Source organism: Hyperoodon ampullatus (assembly GCF_949752795.1).
Source record: "Hyperoodon ampullatus genome assembly, chromosome: 5".
NCBI lineage: Eukaryota > Metazoa > Chordata > Mammalia > Artiodactyla > Ziphiidae > Hyperoodon > Hyperoodon ampullatus.
Window position 1 is genome coordinate 100,221,430 of NC_136918.1, and position 20,984 is coordinate 100,242,413.

The window sequence follows — 20,984 nt, forward strand, 5'->3', positions numbered from 1 at the left end:
CTGTTGGGCAAATGACAAGAGAGAGATTGAGCCATCTTTTACAAAACTGGGTGATTCCAAGAACCCATTCGTACTTTGAGGAACCCGATACAAGATTTCACTTGTTGCACAAGTAGAAAAAGAACCAGTTGTAACTTACAGGTCTAGGGATGTATTAGAAAGATATAAGATTCAAGAAATAACATTCCATAGGAAGTATATCATCGTTAGCAACTATTAATGCATATCAGTTCATATACATCCCCTCATTTGATTCTCATAACCACCCACTGAGTTAAGTAAGCCTGATATTCCCATTTTACAAATGAAGAAAGAGATTCAAAAAGCTGTTAGGTGACATTTCAAAGTCATACTCCAAAGAGGTAAAATTAGGATTGAGTCCAGACCTTTGGACTACAAAAATACCCCTCAATATAGGATTCTGCATGTTAATATTGATACAAGTGTGTTTCATATTAGATGTGTATGTATTTTCCATCAGCATTACCCATTCCCCTGAGATTCCAGCTCTGGGCTACTGCTGCCTCTTATAAGTCTGGAGACAGACAGTATAGAATCTGGTTGGCAAAGTGCAGCTTCTTGTATCTGCCCGTGCTCACTTCAATTCCCTGAACAGGTACTGGTTCTTGGAGCTTAACCAATACAAATGAAAAGTTTACTGTGTGCTCCTGGCAAACAGCTTTAAAGTAGGACATGAAGTGGGACTTCCCGTTGCTGGCCGGAATCAGCCTAGGCCAGTGGATTATCTACTGTTCAGCTCTCAGCCAACGTGGCCTGGCCCTCAACATAATAAAAGCCATATATGACAAACCCACAGCAAACATCATTCTTAATGGTGAAAAACTGAAAGCATTTCCTCTAAGACCAGGATCAAGACAAGGATGTCCATTCTCACCACTTTTATTCAACATAGTTTTGGAAGTTCTAGCCACAGCAATCAGAAAAGAAAAAGGGATAAGAGGAATCCAAATTGAAAAGAAGAAGTAAAATTGTCACTGTTTGCAGGTGATGTGATACTATACACAGAAAATCCTAAAGATGCTACCAGAAAACTACTAGAGCCCATCAATAAATTTGGCAAAGTTGCAGCATATAAAATTACCACACAGAAATCTCTTGCATTCCTATACAGTAACAACGAAAGATCCAAAAGAGAAATTAAGGAAACAATCCCATTTACCATTGCAAAAGAAAAGAATATAATACCTAGGAATAAACCTACCTAAGGAGGCAAAACACCTGTACTCAGAAAACTATAAGACACTGATGAAAGAAATCAAAGATGACACAAACAGATGGAGGGATGTACCATGTTCTTGGACTGGAAGAATCAATAATGTGAAAATGACTATACTACCCAAAGCAATCTACAGATTCAATGCAATCCCTATCAAATTATCAATAACATTTTCCACAGAATTAGAACAAAAAATTTTACAATTTGTATGAAAACACAAAAGACCCCAAATAGCCAGGGCAATCTTGAGAAAGAAAAACGAAGCTGGAGGTATCAGGCTCCCTGACTTCAAACTATACTATGAAGTTACAGTAATCAAAACAGTATGGTACTGGCACAAAAAAAGAAATATAGGTCAGTGGGGCTTCCCTGGTGGTGCAGTGGTTGAGAGTCCGCCTGCCGATGCAGGGGACACAGGTTCGTGCCCTGGTCCAGGAAGATCCCACATGTCGCGGAGCAGCTGGGCCCGTGAGCCATGGCCGCTGAGCCTGCACGTCCGGAGCCTGTGCTCCACAACGGGAGAGGCCACAACAGTGAGAGGCCCGCGTACCGCAAAAAAAAAAAAAAAAAAGAAATATAGGTCAGTGGAACAGGAAAGAAAGTCTAGAGATAACCCACGCACCTATGGTCACCTAATCTATGAGGAGGCAAACAATATACAATGGAGAAAAGACAGCCTCTTCAATAAGTGGTGCTGGGAAAACTGGACAGCTACATGTGAAACAATGAAATCAGAACATTCTGTAACACCATACACAAAAATAGCCTCAAAATGGATTAAAGACCTAAGTGTAAGACCAGATACTGTAAAACTCTTAGAGGAAAACATAGGCAGAACATTCTCTGACACAAATCGCAGGAAGATCTTTTTTTGATCCACCTCCTAGAGTAATGAAAATAAAAACAAAAATAAACAAATGGGACCTAATTAAACTTAAAAGCTTTTGCACAGCAAAGGAAACCGTAAACAAAACAAAAAGACAACCCACAGAATGGGAGAAAATATTTGCAAATGAAGCAACCGACAAGGGATTAATCTCCAAAATAAACAGCTCATGCATCTCGATATCAAAAAAACAACCCAATCAAATGAGCAGAAGATCTAAATAGACATTTCTCCAAAGAAGACACACAGATGGCCAAGAGGCACATGAAAAGATGCTCAACGTTGCTAATTATTAGAGAAATGCCAATCAAAACTACAATGAGGTATCACCTCACACCAGTCAGAATGGCCATCATCAAAACATCTACAAACAATAAATGCTGGAGAGGGTGTGGAGGAAAGGAAAGCCTCCTACACTGTTGGTGGGAATATAAATTGGTGCAGCCACTATGGAGAACAGTATGGACGTTCCTTAAAAAACTAAAAACAGAACTACCATATGATCCAGCAATCCCACTCCTGGGCATATATCCAGAGAAAATCAAAATTCAAAAAGATGCATGTACCCCAATGTTAACTGCAGCACTATTTACAATAGCCAGGACATGGAAGCAACCATCAATGGAGGAATGGATAAAGACGTGGTATACACACAGACACAGACAGACAGACAGACAGACACACACACACACACACATACATACACACAAAATGAATATTACTCAGCCATAGAAAAGAATGAAATGATGCCATTTGCAGCAACATGATGGACCTAGAGATTGTCATACTGAGTGAAGTAAGTCAGACAGAGAAAGACAAAAATATCATATGATATCACTTATATGTGGAATCTAAAAAAGTGGTACAAATGAACCTATTTATAATACAGAAAAAGAGTCACAGCTGTAGAAAACAAACTTATGGTTACCAAGGGGGAGAGGGGCTGGGAAGGGACAAACTGGGAGATTGGGACTGACATATACACACTGCTACATATAAAACAGGTAACTCAAAAGGACCCACTGTACAGCACAGGGAACTCTACTCAATACTCTGTGATGACCTGTAAGGGAAAAGAATCTAAAAAAGAGTGGATGTATGTCTCTATATAACTGATTCACTTTGCTGTACACCTGAAACTAACACAACATTGCAAATCAACTGTACTCCAATAAAAATTAATTTTAAAATAATGGCCTGGCCCATCCAACTCCAAGCTCTCACCACCACTCGGCCAGGCCTGGAGAAATGACAAAACAGATCATGTCCTTCTCCTCTCGGAGACAAAACTACAGAGGAGAAGGCTGTTGAGATTGTCCTCGCAGGGCCCTCATGACATGGAAGTATGAAGAAAAAACTGTTTCTCTAAGAACCATGAAATCAGCAGACCAGATGAACTCCAGACCGTAAGGCTCTTAGGAAATTAATCAGTAGCAAAATTGCACAAATGCTGTAGAATATTTAAACAGAGAGAACACAGCAATACAGGAACTACTGAAAGGAGCCAGGAGTTGGCCCTGTCAGGTTAAGGAGAGACAAGATACACATTCCTACACATGTAAATTTCCCTTTTTTGGTTAGAATTTATTTAGTTCATCTATTTGCTTGATGTTTTTACACCTTAAACTTTTTTTTTTTTTTTTTTTTTTTTTGCGGTACGCGGGCCTCTCACTGTTGTGGCCTCTCCTGTTGCGGAGCACAGGCTCCGGACGCGCAGGCTCAGCGGCCATGGCTCACGGGCCCAGCCGCTCCGCGGCATGTGGGATCCTCCCAGACCGGGGCACGAACCCGTGTCCCCTGCATCGGCAGGCGGACTCCCAACCACCGCACCACCAGGGAAGCCTTACAAACTTTTTAGAAACACTTTTCTTATGTTTTGAGACTTTCAGCTCCCAAATATTAAAAAGTCATGCATTATCAGTGTCTACTTTGTTACAAAAACAAGAAGATCCAGGGTTTCACAGATGGTACTGATGGGGGCTGGGGGGCAACCACCCAACAGGCCCTCCTTGAGTCTGTACCCCAAGACCTCCTATGATGGACATGCCACAATGTGTTCTAGAGAAGTTTCTTTCCTAAACCTGCTTGTCTTTAACTGTGAAAGGAGCATTTCTAGGTGCTCTTATATACACGTTTGACATAAATCCCAATTCCAGGAAGCTACTCTGTCCACGGTGCTCTGCAGCCAGGGGGCATGGAGAAGGTGGGGATGCTGGTCAGCTTTAAAACCCTTTTCTCTCTGGGTCTGCGGCCCTCCTCCTGAGCAGACCTAGCCCATGAGGGCTGTACAGCAGGGAGCAATTCCCACGCACACAGCTTGCGTGGTTCCTCCTTCCATGACCTCACGGCCAGTTTAATGCAAAACCAGAGGCTGAACCTCCAGATGCTGCTCCGTCTCCCTGCCAGGACGCTAACTGAAGCTGGGCACCAGGGAGGGAGTGGCTAGGAATGCACAGGATGGAAATAACAGCTCTGTTCCTGTGAGGTCACCTGTGTGGAGGTGAAGGAGGAATATCTATAATTTATGGCATGTAGACTAACCCTCTCCCTTCAGAGAAGGCTGGAGGCCACTCCCCTCCCAGCAACCATCCTGGACTGGGGTCCCCAGCCTGAACCAGGCTTGCCTGACTCCAATACCACCGAACATGCCAGGGCGCGGCCAGGAGCACAGGCCACCACTGTGTGTCCCCAGAGTTCTTATCTTGGAACCTCAACAAAGGACTCCTGCCCCGCAGGCCTAATCTCTGAAGTTGACCCCAGAAAGAGGGAACTCAGCTCAGTCCCAGACACAGCCAATTCCATAAACACTCAGCCAGAAGTTTCCCTCAGTGTTATCTGTGTCAGGCGGAATTACAGTTGATAATCAAGCCCCAGATCACATGTGGCCAAAAGAGCATCGCAATACAAGAAGCTACCATCCAGGGCTTCCCTGGTGGTGCAGTGGTTGAGAGTCCGCCTGCTGATGCAGGGGACACGGGTTCGTGCCCCGGTCCGGAAAGATCCCACATGCTGCGGAGCGGCTGGGCCCGTGAGCTATGGCCGCTGAGCCTGCGTGTCCGGAGCCTGTGCTCCGCAATGGGAGAGGCCACAGCAGTGAGAGGCCCGCGTACCGCAAAAAAAAAAAAAAAGAAGCTACCATCTGTCATACTCAGGTCACATCCCTGGTCCCCTCTCAAACTCAAGGTCCTGAACCTCCTCTCACAAACCCTAACAAGCCTTCCAGCCAAAAGAAAAGGGGGAGTTCAGGGTGCAAGCAGATCTGTTTCACAGGAGCCCCAAGGATTGGTTACAGAGAGAGGGTTATTCCTTCTACTCAGCCTCCTTCCGCTTGGGAGAAATGGAAAGAAATCAGATGGACACTGCCTCCCTCAAGAGAATTCCAGTTCCAAAGACGCTTTATAGTTCCATGGTCACTGCATTTTTTCAATTTCACTTTCTGTGTTTTTCTCTGTCAGCTTTGTAGGGGGCAGGTGGACAGGGGAGGGCCCTTCGCCCCAGGAAGAGTTTGCTGATGTCTTTAAAAGGGAATCTCGTCAATGAAAGTTTACTTTTCCTCTTGGCAAGGGATATTGCAAAGATGCACACATTTTTCTGAATATCATACATGACACGAGAGACTCCTCAAGGGGTGTGCGTAAGACTACTCTTAGGCAATAACATCTTCTCTGCAGCTGGTATTCACAGCGCCCCCATGATGCTGGAAAATGTGAAATGGAACAGATCCACGGTCTGAACCACATACCCTGTAATTCACTGCTTCCTTCCCTCCACAGCAGGTACCCCCATATTACCAAAGGAGTGATTCATCCTCTCCTTGGCTTCATCCACCTGGCCTGGGCTCCTGGCTTCCCCTGTTTCCTTAGCGTGAATCAACAACTTCCAGTGTCCTTTGGGTGGCTGTATAACTTCAAGATATTTAATTAACACAACTTTCATTCACAAACAGCTGCAGTGAATTGTGAATCCCTGATGGGCAAGAATATTATATTTCTGCATCCTCTAATCTAAAAGTTTATATTTATTTATATTTTATTTATAAATATATTTATATTTCTGCATTCTCCAATCTAAACCTTCCTGATTCACAGGTTGTGCATTTTAGAAACTGATTTGGTCGTCACCTTAAGTGTGACTTTGTAGCTGGAGAAACAGGTAGCTGTTCTTCCCTCCTCCACTCTGGAAACAGGTAGGGAAATCCATGTGCCTCAAATTGCTCACCCAGAAAACAAGATCATTCCAGAGTGCCTGAACCTGTTAATGGAAAATCTGGAAAGCTGCTGAAATAGTAATGCTAAGAGGTTACACTTCCCCTGGGTGAAAGCCATGTTTCTCATCAAGTCAGGCAGATCCAGAAGAATTACTAGCCTGTGCAGAGTGAAACATCAACATCATCAATATAGAGAAAGTAAACTTGGACTGCCCACTTCCAGTGATCTGTGATCTGCCTTCTTTTCTAAATGCTGTACGACTCCTTTCGGCAGCATAGTATACATTAAAATGTATCACTCCATCTTCAATGTAGCAACCTCTGGCAGACCCCACTGGTCATATTCCCAACACCCATTACCTTTGCTGGCAGAGCCCTGCTTTCACAAGCCTAACAGTGGTGAGTATATTCCTGTGCCAATGGTTGGTTTAGATGTGGTCACATGAACCATCCCTGGGCAATAAGATATTAGGGAAGTCTGTTCAATGCCCTGGAAAAGATTTTACCCCCAGGAAGAGAATGGTTTGAGCAGAATACTGATTTTATCTACCCATCCTTTCTGCTTAGATACTGACATGCAATAACAAGGTTAGGGCGGCTGTAGTCATCTTGCACCTAAGAGGGAAAGCCAGAGAGAGCCACCAAGAAGCTGCCCTGACATTACTGAGCTGCCCTGACATCACTAATTCAATCCCATAACCAGAGCCAATCCATACAGACGTGCAGGTGGTACCCAGTACGTCGGCACTCCCTCCATTTGTGCAATCCAGTCTGTGCAGCCATACGTGGCCTGCTCTGCGAGCTAGATCCACAAACCTGATTCTATACATCTGAATCCACACATCTATGTGATATGGAAGATAATAAACATCCACTTAGTTCAAATCACGCTTAGTTAGGAATAGTGCTACTTGCAGCCCAGAGATCCTAAAACCCTGTGCATTGGAGCAGGCTGGAGATCTCATTGCTAGCTGTGGCTCCCTTACTCAGCACCTCTGGGAGCCTGGCCTCATGACCTAACCTCTTGGATCTCAGCATGCCCTTTTACGAAGTAAGGGAATCACTGAGGTCTCAAATGTTAACCTATGTCGCACAGAGCCATCCATCAGTTCCTCCGGCACGTGTACCATGGTTTCCGTATCTCTCTCTATCCAACATCTGACCACAGCAGTTGCTACAGAACACATATGTGTTCCTCTCTGCCACAAATGACTACGTTGTTGATGTAGAATCACAACCTCCCCTCACCCTCAAGTCCTCCTCCTGGCTGAAAATGCTGCCATGTAAAGAAACTGCAAAGCGGGAGGACGGCCAGAGCAGTGATGCAGACACTGATATCCCTTATAGAGCTTGGGCTCTTTTTAATAAATACACTGCTGACGTCTTAAGTTGTCAAAGACCATGCTCCCACCCTGGCTGGCTGCCAATGTAACCTGGCTCTGCCACTGCTGACATAATGGATTCTGCCTGGGTGAGCAACCAGGCAGCCTTCGCAAATCCCCATCCACTTAGCAAGCAACTGACTTAACACAGGTGCCTCCATTAAGTAAGATATTTATGTTTAGTTACTCTACAACCACCTATGCAGGACTCAAGCACTCTTCACAGAATCTGGCGTGCTTGCGGAACGCGATGGCGATGGCTGCGGGAGGAGAGCCGGTTCCTGTATTTTAAGGGAGAGCAGAGATTTTGTGACCCAGGATTTCGCTGCTCTGGCTGTGGGAGGATGGGCTCCCACTGAGGAGAAAGCGGCAATCCCCAGAACCAGGGTGCAAGCTGGTGCTACAGAGCTCCACGCACAGCCAGGAAGGGTCAGGACCTCATAACATGGGCACATTTTAGGTATTCTTTGTGATGCAATTCCCTTAAAATATCCTCAATCACTAGGGAAGTTTATAAAAAAGCACGGCCACATTGTGTGAGCTGTGCTTCGTAGATTAACAAGGAACCGAGTCCTGAGAAATCAACAGCGACAACGTAGGGAAACGATGGCAAGAGAACTAGAGGTGTGTCACTCCAAACCGTTTGTTCTAGGTGTGGCATCATGGTGCCCTCTGAACAAAGTGGCTAGAAAGGAATCTAGAGGGTACCTCGACCATCTCCCCTCCTTTTTTTTTTTTTTGCGGTACACGGGCCTCTCACTGTTGTGGCCTCTCCCGTTGCAGAGCACAGGCTCCGGACGCGCAGGCTCAGCGGCCATGGCTCACGGGCCCAGCCGCTCCGCGGCATGTGGGATCTTCCCGGACCGGGGCACGAACCCGTGTCCCCTGCATCGGCAGGTGGACTCTCAACCACTGCACCACCAGGGAAGCCCCCCCACTCCTTCTTAAAAGCTTTTTTTGAAATTGAAATATAATTCACACACCCTAAAATTCACCCATTTAAATAATAAAATTCAGCAGGTTTTAGCATATTCGCAAAGCTGCGCCACAATCACCATTATCCAATCCAGAACGTTTGCATCACCCGACAACGACACCCCACAGCCAGTAGCAGTCACTCTCCATCTCCACCCCCATCCCAACCCCTGTCTGTGGCACAACTAATCCACTTTCTATCTCTATAGATTTGTCTATCCTGGCCATTTCATATAAGTGGAGTCATATAATATGTGATCTTCTGTGACTGCTTTCACTGAGCAAAATGTTTTCAAGATTCACTCCTGCTCTAGCAGGAATCAGTACTGCGTTGCTTTGTATGGCTGAATTACATTCCATTGTATGGATACGCATTTAATTTATCCATTGAGCAGTTGCTGGACATTTGGTTGTTTCCACTCGGGGGCTATTATGAATGATGCTGCTCTGAACATTCGTGCACAAGTTTCACGTGGTCGTATGTTTTCAATTTAAGCTTTCTATTTTGAAATAATTCTAGATTCACAGGAAGTTGCAAAAATAGTACTGAGAAGTCCTGTGTAACCTTCACCCAGTTTCTTCCAGTGGTTACACTGACTTAATTTATTAACTTAACTTTATTAACTAGTAAAGCTGACATTGGTATAATGTGCATATACAGATCCACCTCCTCTTTTGTAAAACCAAGGTTCAGAAACTCCGAAACTTGCCCAAGGTCCCAGAGCAGTTACGCCTGACCTGCTGACTCTAGCAACTTTTCACCAGTACCGCCCCTCTATTTCAGATGGCCCACGCCCACCACCTGCCCCCACCTCCCCGACAAAAGAATAAAAACAAACTTTTCTAAGCTATCCTTTTCTATCCTTAGCATCGCTCCTCTGCTGCTGAAGTTCTGGTCAGACAGCTAGTTTGAGCATTCCCATAAAAGGAGGAACATGGAAAAGAAAACACGAAAAGATTAATCATTGTTTTTAAATGGTTTGTCTTTTTGGAACTAGCTAGAGGTGGTGGTTGCACAATACTGTCAATGTACTAAGTGCCACTGAATTGTTCTCTTTCAAACGGTTCATTTTATGTTGTGTGAATTTCACCTTAACAAGAAAAAAAAATGATTTGTCAACATTTCTTTGAGACTTTTTCTTTTTCCCATACTTAGGATCCTCTGGCTCAGCGGCAAATTACAGAGAAGGCCAACTGGCATATTCACTGTGCATGATCTTCAGGATGAGAGTTGAGAAAAGGAAATTTTTTCAGTAGTATCTATTCAGAGAAGAGTCTATCCAGATCATTTATCTTTAAGAGGCAAAAAAAAAAAAAAGCCCACAAAAAACAAATGAAAAACCCTATTTAACGTACATCTGTTTTGGTGAATTTACACATGTACCCCGGAGATGTTTTAGTTTAGCCCTGTAAAAGTATTAAAAATGGTTTGAGGTTAAGGATAAAGGCAGAAGCCACATTACATAATGGGGGTGGGTGGGCGATTTATAGCCCTGGAAATCCTAAAGAATATACCCAAAAGAATTCACAGTTCCAGAACTCTCTTCCTCTTACCTCTTCAGATGACACTCAGCCTATGACATTTAATTGTGGAGTCTTCTGTTTTCGCACTGCTGGTTAAATGCAAAGGGAGGAACTGGAGAAGAGTGGAAGTCTGGAGACCTCTTAACCTCTATGGGCCTTGGTCCTCTCATCTTTAAAATGAGGGGATTCGGGCTTCCCTGGTGGTGCAGTGGTTGAGAGTCCGCCTGCCAATGCAGGGGACACAGATTCATGCCCCGGTCCGGGAAGATCCCACATGCCGCGGAGCGGCTGGACCCATGAGCCATGGCCGCTGAGCCTGCGCATCTGGAGCCTGTGCTCCTCAACGGGAGAGGCCACAACAGTGAGAGGCCCGCGTACCGCAAAAAAATAAAATAAAATTAAATGAGGGGATTGGACTAACGATCTCCATCCTTCCTGCCTCTAACCCTCTCTGTGACTTTACTGTGCTTTTGGGTCTGGCCCTCAGTCCACACAACTGAGCAGGAACAGGTGAGGTGAGGTAACTGGGATTCTTTAGGGAACAGTTTAGCAGCCTCAATATTCACCCCATCCCAACCTGCTGTACCATTGCTCAGGAGAGAAACTCAGAAAGAATATAAAAGAAAAAGCCCAAGATTAACCCTCTATTAAAAATACATACCAAAAAGATAAATAAAATAATAAAATACAGTGGGGTATGTAAATGGCCTATCATGTGTTCTCATCTTTTCACAGGGAAAATTGAGAACTCCTATCACAAAATTTGGGCGAAAGGCAACTTTCTATAATGAAAATACTTTTTCTAACAGATGTGATTACAAGAAGGGAGGCAAATTATTACGATTATTACTAAGTGACCAAAAACTTTGAAAAAGAACAGATTTGGTGGGGGGTGGGGGAGCGGGATGGAGGGGTTAGGGAAGACGGAAGGTAGAGCAAAGAAGCAGCATGGAATTGTCAAAACCCCTGGGCTCTTCCACACAGAGTTACGGCCAAACATGCACACTCCTGTTCCCTTTCCTCTTTATTTCTGGCCCAATTTCTTCATGGTAGTGACTTTAGAAAAAGGCTTTCTCTGCCTCACTGAGTTACTTTACTCACGTTACCTACAAAGGTGGCATAAATAAGACCTCATGAGAAACCCCCGCTTCAAAATGATTTGCAACACCAATATGTTTCAACAGCTTTCATTTCCAAGAGAGAAACCACAGTTGGCTGCTTCAAGCACCGAGCTAGGTTGGTATAGTGTTACATAACTGACTTTAGAATCTTGAATATTTCCAGGCACAGAAATAGAAAATGGTGGACAACACTGGTAAAGACTGCTACTTGCCCCTCAGTAACTATGTTTCATTTGTCTCTTAAAATAGGACTCTCTCTCTCTCTCTCTCTCTCTCTCTCTCTCTCTCTCTCTCTCTAAGGTGGGTGCACAGCCACATGGAATAGAGGCTACATTTTCCAGTCCACCTTCCAGAAAGGCCTTGTGATTATACCCCTAGCCAATGGGATATAATTGGTGGTTGCTGGAAAATTTTTAACAATCAGTCCTCTTTGGAGAGAGGCGGGTGATGGGAAAGCCCTAGTCTGCAGTGTTGGCCAGTTTCCATGGTATAAATATATTCCCACCACGGCTAATTTCAAGCTTCTACCTTGATGGCACTGAACACGGACTTGGGAAGAGCGGCAGCTCTCACAAGTTGGTACCAACAGGCTCCAGCACATCACTGGCTGTAATAAAGTGTTGTATGTAATTTCTGGGAAATGTCCTTAAAGAAGGAGGCAAGTCTGAATGGCTGGGGGCATGCCCTTCCCTCTTCATCCTCCCTGCTGGCCAGAATGCACATATGACTGGTGAAGTCCAGCCGTCAGGTTGGACCATAAGGAGGAATAACAGAGTCACAATAGAGAAGCCCTGGTCTCTGATGATCAACAGCTGCTAAGCTGGCTTGAGATTGCTTACCTGCAGCCTTCATTTACATGACGATTGTAAGAAAGAGGGAAAGTTGTATCTTGCAAATGCAACTGATATTTGGAGTTTTCCCATTCACAGTAAAATCTATCCCAACCAAGGGCATCATGCATGCTATAAGTAAAGGATTCAGATTTGAAACAACAAAAAAATGTCTGAACCTTTGTGGGAGGGACAAAGGGGATAGAAGGTGAACAGAACAGTGAAAGGGGGAAGGGACTTGAAAATGAGGTTCTCACCTCTCTCCACCTGAGCCCCTCCTCTCTGACCCACAGACCCCTACAGAGTGAGCAAGCCTCGGCCAGAAAGGCTTCCTCCTGGTACACGAGGGCCACAGCTCCCGGATCCACAGTGAGGGCTCAGGGAGGACTCCCCGACTAAGGGCGGTCCAGATCCTCTGCCAGAGAAGGACAGACAGTTCTCACACCTCTTTCTTCTACAGCATTTCCCCAGGCAGAGAGGAGAAATGGGAAATGTATAAGGTTATCTGGGGGGTAGACTAAGCTGACTCAGAGGCAGCGATAGGCAGGTTAGTGTATTCTGCCTTTCTGGGGTTTACTTAAAATATATTTATTGCTCAGGCATGGGCTGGACTGTTATGATCTTTGGATTGTACTGTGAGTTTCAGACAAATGTAGAATGACTTACTTAAAATGTAGGTAAAATTTATTATTACACGTGAACTCCTCCTAAAAGTTAATATCTAAATGAAGATAATATTGTCACAAGTATATTCTTATCCACTTTCAAAACACTCTTTCTGAAGTCTCTAGGGACCAAGTTTGCACACATCACACAAGCAATTCAGCAATGCTGAGTGTCTAGTGCATCACTGTCCTCACTCTGGGAGGATCCTACAGGGACAGCCTCCATTCACTCTATACCTGCACAGTTTCTGCTTGTACCTTGATGGTACTTCCATCTCTTAACAACTTCAGACTCAAGAACCTTTGTGCAATCAGCATGATGTTCAGTGCTTCCTCACCACCCACACCCACCTCCCTCCCAATGCTAGTGATGCTGAGGACCTGACGTGGGTTGATGGTGGGATTGGGAGGCAGGAGGAAAGGGTGGGGAGCAGCCAGACCAAGTCAGCAAGAAGAGAGGAGGTAGCCTGGCTGAGGCACATACAGATGATGAATACCTGTGCAGGAAGAGGCTCTGAAAGCAACTAAATAAAGCACGGCTAGTTCTAAGATAAAAACCAGGCAATGACTGAAGCCTGCGCGCCTAGAGCCCGTGCTCCGCAACAAGAGAAGCCACTGCGATGAGAAGCCTGCACGCCGCAACGAAGAGTAGCCCCCGCTCGCCGCAACTAGAGAAAGCTCGTGCGCAGCAATGAAGACCCAACGCAGCCAAAAATAAATTAAAAAAAAAAAAAACAGGCAAGAACAAAAGTTCCAGTCACGTCCCATCAAGAATCCTGACAGTATCTCACATTTACAGGGCCAAGGATTTTTTTCAAAGCTTTGCAGATACCTGCTACAATTATTTAAGATATAACCATTATCACTGTTAAGTCAAGCATCCAGCCCTGGATGGACCCACCCAGGTTCACATCCTGGCTCTGACATTTACCAGCTCTAACAAACTATATATGTTTGCCTGGCCTCAGTTTCTCAATTTAAAAAATGGAGATCATCGACCATACTTTGCAGGGTGGTTGTAAAAAGTTAGAGAGAATTGATAAAAAGCACACATGCCAAAGGTCTGCATAAAGCAATATCCTACAGATGAGAGCTGTATAAATTTTGGTTAGAAAAGAATATATATGGTTGTTGTGGATATGCAATCAAAAATTGGAATCGATTAGGTTGCTGGCATAGTTTTAAATTATAAAAAGTACAAACTGAAATGAACCAACATTATTACATAATCTACACCTCAATAATCTGGGCCCCTGACAGAGAAAACTTAGATAAATTCAGACAAAATCTAGCACTGCTCCTCCAGCTCTGTTCTGTAAACTATCTCCATTTTCACACCTCCGTCTACTGCCCCCATTTCTGCACCCACCAAAAAGCACCTCTATTCTCTTGGATAAGAGGGGGAATTCTGCCATTTTCCTTTTTAATGGAGGCCTCACAGCTGCAGATCACCCTTCTCATCCCACTGGACAACTGGCCAAATTCTAAAGTACAGCTTAAAACTTTGTGAAATAAGTCCACCTCTGTAAAATAAGTTGACTTGCTAAGAAGTCTGTCTTTGGCAACTCAATTCCTAAGGGGTTAAATGGACACCAAATTTTTCTAAAAACTAAACTGCCTTTTGTAGTCAGAAAATGTGTATCTAAGCAAGCTGATCACTTCCCTCAAATGTAATTCTGAATGAAAGGAAGAGAGCTGCTTCTGAAATCCAATATTCAAGTGAAACAGAAAAGATCCTCATGAACGAGCGGTTTAGAAGATGTATGGGAAGGTATGGGAACCATGCCATGGAAGGAGGCTGTGAGCTGATTAACAGGGAGTGTGAATTAATTCTTCAGTAACAACAACTTAGAAAAGATGAACATGGGTTAAAAATGTCCTGACTTGGGGGCTTCCCTGGTGGCACAGTGGTTGAGAGTCCGCCTGCCGATGCAGGGGACACGGGTTCGTGCCCCAGTCTGGGAAGATCCCACATGCCGCGAAGCGGCTGGGCCCGTGAGCCATGGCCATTGAGCCTGCGCGTCTGGAGCCTGTGCTCCGCAACGGGAGAGGCCACAACAGTGAGAGGCCCGCGTACCGCAAAAAAAAAAAAAAAAATTCCTGACTTGGGACTAGCATGGCACATCATCAAGACTGTCTGCAATCTTTTGAGCCAACCAATTATGCAACTTCTAAACTATATTTGTAGTTTGTTTACTTCAAGTGTCATAGAAATAACTCCTAGGCATTTTATTTATGCACAAAAGCTATGGAATCTTCCTGAGTGAATATATTTTACACTGGGGTACATGTTTTGAATCAACTTAGCTAAAACTAAAAGTAAAACAGAAGCAAGAAAACAAACTCACTTGTCCAACTCATCAAAGAGATCACAACTCTGCAGTTTTGAAAGAGCAAGTCGAAAGTATTCGGCTAGAAAACAAATGGAGTATTAGGAATAAAAGCAATCATGACTTCTTAGGTGCACAGTAAACCGCCTTATCCACTGCCCTCCCCAAAGCCCACTTCAGACTGGCGTGGCCACCTGTGATTTATTCTGTGGTGAAAATTCATATTACAACCGCAATTAGCCAGCACTACTTAACAGGCACACTCAAAATGGTAAATGCTCTAAGGACATTCTCCAAAAACCCCAGAAAAATAAGATGCTTAATCGAAAAACAATCATAACCAAAAATTAATCATATCAGATGATTCTGAAACTGACATTGGTATAGAAATCAATATTCTGCAACTTTAAACCTATTAGATTATCAAACTCTCTGCAATGTATTTTAAACACACACACACACACACACACACACACAGGATCAGGTGAATAAGAAAAGTCTAACTTGGGAAACTATAGGCTTGTCACCTCCTAGGCTTTCAGGCTCCCTCAAAATCTAGAATATAAAATTGTGCAAGGCAAAGCAGTTGTCAACAAGCAGAGGGAAAATCGTTTCATCATTAGTAAATGGAGTAATTCTCTCTAAATTTAGCAAAAATAAAATATCCTCTGATTAAATTAAAAGATTGACCAAGGACCTAGAATGTGCTGATGACATAAAATAAAACTCATAGGTAAAGAGGTGAAATGGGAAATAGGGAGGAAGTTAACCCATAGGGTTGTCTTGCTAATTCTGAATTGGAATAAAGTAAGGCATTGGAACTCATGAATAATACGGTGGCAAAACAAAAGTGAAAAGCAGTTTCTCAAAAACAAAAAAATCTACTTTTTTCATTCTTTTATTCCACACTGACTCAAAATGAATGGGGATTTATGTATTAAAATTTAATTCCTTTCACCCAATCCCCAAATCATATCCTTAGGAATCATTATGAAACAGAAAGATTAAAAGGCCTTAACATGATATAAACATGTGATTCACATCAAACACCACTCATATTAATAGGGCAGGGTAAGAATAATATTACTGACCTGATGTTCTTATCCCATAGGGCAAATCAAACTTATCGCTACCATAGAAGGAAGCAGTATTTTTAAAATCAGCTGCACACAGAAAAGGGTGAAACTGATGAAACCTGGAAGAAAAGGATAAAGAATGATTTTCCCAAATGTGTATAATATTTGCATGTTTTTAAAATCACAACTGTAAATAACTGTAGTACGTCATTCCTATTGTTGTATTAACTATACATGAATGTATAATTATTTTTAAGATTCTTTAAAAATCATCTTAAACACTACTTAAATATTACCTAGAATGGAATGTACACTGGATCTACACACCTGGAAGGGAAACGCTTTCCAAGTAGTAAAACCAAAATTATGTAACAGCTTTGGGTGGGGAGTACGGGGGGCACAAAATTTACAAACCAGCAAACACCAGTGACAGCCATCTACAGGAAGAGACAAAGGAAGAAATATGGGAAAGTAAAAGTACAGATGCTGATCCACTCCCAAAAGAAAAGGTACCATAAAGCTGTTGTCAGCTGTGAAAATAAAAACACACTGGGGCTTCCCTGGTGGCGCAGTGGTTGAGAGTCCACCTGCCGATGCAGGGGACACGGGTTCGTGCCCTGGTCCGGGAAGATCCCACATGCCGCGGAGCGGCTGGGCCCGTGAGCCATGGCCGCTGAGCCTGCGCGTCCAGAGCCTGTGCTCCGCAACAGGAGAGGCCACAACAGTGAGAGGCCCGCGCACCACGATGAAGAGTGGTCCCTGCGTGCCACAACTAGGGGAAGCCCTCACACAGAAACGAAGACCCAACACAGCCAAAATAAATTAATTAATTAATAAACTCCTACCCCCAACATCTTCTTAAAAAAAAAAAAAACACTGAAAGTTAGAGGTAGCTAGAACTGAACTCTTTCCTGAGGTCATTAAATTAAAATTTACTCAAGAACAAGAACTACGGATATTTGTCTTCTTGTTGCCTGTCCTGCCCCCCGGCTCCACTCAGGGACTCTCTCAGACAACAATGTTTGATGAGGTGCCTCTGTTTTTTCTGTTTTTTTCCCTCACTTTTAGCTCCTGGCACAGAGCAGTCAACATACATTTAAGAAATGACTGAATGAATTTCAACTCCAAACTAATTCTTTATGGGACCATTATGAAATAGAAAGAAATAAGTTTTTTTTTCATTAAAGAGAAGGAACAGGGACTTCCCTTGTGGTCCAGTGGTTAAGACTTCACCTTCCAATGCAGGGGGTGCGGGTTCAATCTCTGGTCAGGGAGCTACGATCCCAACATGCCTCCGGGCCAAAAAACCAAAACATAAAACAGAAGCAATATTGTAACAAATTCAATAAAGACTTTGAAAACGTCCACATCAAAAAAAAAAAAAAAAAAAAAGAAGGAGATAAGGAAGAGGTAAAGCACATATTAAAATGCCTTTTCCACCTACCAGGACTAAGTACTGCAGAGCAAGTCAAGCTAATCCCTATCCCATCTCCAACACATGGCCCCTTCTTTCCGGCCTTATCAGTTTTGTTCTTCCTTAGTATAAAAATTGCAGGTGGAGATCAGAGCGCCCCTGGGGTTTCAGAGGCTGCATGATAAAATGGAAATAAACAGCACTAGAGTGGGACAAATTAGCTTCAGCTTGATCCTGGCTTTGCTACCCAGGAACCACTAACCTTAGGCAAGTCACAGGAGCTCAAGATCTTTAGAGCTGAGCTAAGAACTCATACTATATTCAGACTAAGCAAAGAGGTGAGAAACTAGCCCTTCCTACTCGGGAAGGGTGTGCCTGCTAGATTCAGTTGTGACAAGTGTTAGCAGCCTCAGGGGTCCAGCCAACTTCAAAAGGTCATTATCTGTATCAGGGTTGATCCCTAAGCTTAGGATCTGCTCTGGGGAGAGGAAGTGTCAGGTCACCTGACTTAAGATTGAGAGGAGGTTTCCCAGGCTTCCTTGGGAAAGTAAACCACAGATGACTTTGCACCTTGAGGTGAAAGCAATAAAGGACGCTATTCTTCGGAGTTGGTGGGATACTGCCAGTCAGACCGTGTACTAGGTGACTTACATTTTATTTCTAAATGAAATAACTGTTAAGCACTGTGGCAAAGAATGTGGCCTGCCATTTCAGTCAACAAAGGATGTTGAAGCCCATCAAGCCTTCGGCTACTGCAGCCGCCCCCAACTGTGCACCCTGAGGGGAATTTAGGAGGAAGGAAAACAGGATACTGGCCCCAGATCGCTGAGGTGCGTATCAAAGGAATAATTCCAATAATACAGTTCCTTGCATCTTCCCACATGTAGAAAAGGGGTAAATTCATTTTCTTGAGATGTCTGTTTTTTCTTTAATTAGCAGTAATCTTTTTTTTTTAATTTATTTATTTTATTTATTTTTGGCTGCATTGGGTCTTCGTTGCTGCGCATGGGCTTTCTCTAGTTGCAGTGAGCAGGGGCTACTCTTCGTTGCAGGCTTCTCATTGCAGTGGCTTCTCTTGTTGAGGAGCATGGGCTCTAGAGCGCAGGCTCAGTAGTTGTGGCTCATGGGCTCAGTAGTTGTGGCTCGTGGGCTCTAGAGCGCAGGCTCAGTAGTTGTGGCGCACGGGCTTAGTTGCTCCGTGGCATGTGGGATCTTCCTGGACCAGGGCTTGAACCCGCGTCCCCTGCAATGGCGGGCAGATTCTTAACCACTGCGCCACCAGGGAAGTCCAGCAGTAATCTTTTGATGTTCAACTCCCTGTTTTTTTCCCCAAAACTCCTATAAATCCTGGCTCCTCCCTCTTTGAAACAGTCCCTCAGAGCTATCTGAGAGGCTGTATCCCAGGCTTAAGTCCTCAGTAACGTCCCAAATAAAACATAATTCTCAACTTTTAGGTTGTGCTTTTTTTTTTTTTTGCAGTCGATAACTCCATGTCTCACACAGGGTACGGGCTCAATAAGTATCCGCCTTATCTGTAATAATTATATATTACATTGTATTATGTTACAGTATGTTGTATTACATTATAATGATCATCTTTGCTGTTGTTACTCCTACAAAAGCCTGGAAAGGAAGATAAATTCTACTAACCAATTTAGACTGTGGAAAAAAAAATGTGGCCTGCCATTCCAGTAAACAAAGGATGTTGAGGCCAGCAAGCCTTCAGCCCACTGCAGCCGCCCCAGACGGTACACCCCGAGGGGGATACACGGTGGAGAAAAACAGGATGCTGCCCCTAGATAGTTAAGGTGCATATCAAAAGGAATAATTTCAATAAGCCCAGACTCCTGCATCTTCCTATTCATAGAGAAGCACTAAAATCATTAACTTGAGACGTCTGCTTTTTTGTGATTAGCAGTCATCTTTTGATACCTGACTGTTAAGGGAAACACTGACTGAAACCGCCTGCCCTGACCAGGCAAAGACAGTAACAATTTGCATGAGTTATTTTACGACAGGAGGTCCTGGGAAGGAACACGGAACTAATGAGCCACCACCAACCGGAAGAATTCGGGAAAGGTCAAAAAGAGAGAGGAGACGCCAGTCCACGTGTCCTACCAACATCCCAGAATCCTCCTCGCTGGAATCCATCTTGGCTGAGTGATGCGTGCACCACGAGAAAGGACCCTGAGTCAGAATGCTTGGCCAGAGACAACCCGGAAACTAACCCCATTACCATAAAACCTGAGACTGCGAGCCACGTGGCAGAGCAATCCTCCTGGGTTCCCTTATCCTGCTGCTCTCCGCCCCAGCGCCCCTTCGCAATAAAGTCTCTTGCTTTGTCAGCACAAGTGCGTCTCCGCAGACAATTCATTTCCAAGTGTTACACAAGAACTCACTCTAGGACCCTGGAAGGGGTCCACCTTCCTGCAACATGACTACATGTCTGTTTGTCTTTTTCAGCAAAAACTCCAATATTTCCTCCCTTACCTCTTTGGAACTGTTCCTCAGAGCTAACTAGCTCAGGCTACAGTCCTCAGTAAGGTCCCCAAATAAAACATTCTCAACTTTTAGGCTGTGCTTTTTTTTTTTTTTTTCAGTCGACGAGACAAAGAAACCGAAGATATAAAAAGTGAAGTCACTATTATCTGGAGTCACTAACCCATACCTGACAAAGATGAAACCACACCCAAGCTCAACGCTGAGGAAAGGTGTCCTCTTCATAGCACTGCAGGTAACTCCGCCAGGTTTCCCAGCAGAGCTTCTCCTGATGGCTACTTCAAAGGGAGCTCTGCCTCCAGGGAATACTATTCACGTGACAAATGTGCAGACTTACACACCTGCTGAGCAATCTTTCATAAATACTTTAACCCCTTTGGGTTTTCTCAGAAAGAAAATGCCTTTTCTCTCGAAAGCTGAAGAGTACCTTGATTCTAGGGTAGCACTTTGAAGCTGCAGTCTGCAACCCATAGGTGGCTCATGAAATCAATTTTGCAAGTCATGATCAGCTCATTTTTAAAAAGTGAATAGAACAGAATACAGGGTATCTGGAGTAGGAAAGGTAAAAATTCTTTCTTTTTTTTTTTTATTATAAATACGTATGGATACTAAGTTCCAAAGCAAAATGTATTTCTTACTATGGGTCATGGTAAAAAAAAAAAAAAAGTTTAACATCACTCTTCTAGTTTTGCGGTGATCCTAACTGGACACACACCCACAGATTGACTACAAGCAGCCGCGGCACAACTGTAGTCAGATGTAAAAATATTTTATGTATCTAAAGTTTTCCAGAAGGTTGGATGATTTTTTTTTTTTTTTTTTGCGGTACGCGGGCTTC

The 20,984-nt window shown here is 43.8% G+C and overlaps 1 protein-coding gene across 2 annotated transcripts in view; it reads right to left on the minus strand.

The window, feature by feature from the left end:
- ST3GAL6 (ST3 beta-galactoside alpha-2,3-sialyltransferase 6) overlaps window positions 1-20,984 on the minus strand; it is a gene marked incomplete at both ends in the record, with an annotated part of 42,594 nt that overhangs the window by 9,010 nt on the left and 12,600 nt on the right. Inside the window, 2 exons of one of the 2 annotated variants that reach the window (XM_079705593.1) lie at window positions 15,176-15,239; window positions 16,249-16,352. In XM_079705593.1, the coding sequence (XP_079561719.1) occupies window positions 15,176-15,239; window positions 16,249-16,352 (168 nt within the window). Of the gene's footprint in view, window positions 1-15,175; window positions 15,240-16,248; window positions 16,353-20,984 lie in introns of those variants that run through there. The other variant, XM_079705594.1, reaches the window with a different exon arrangement.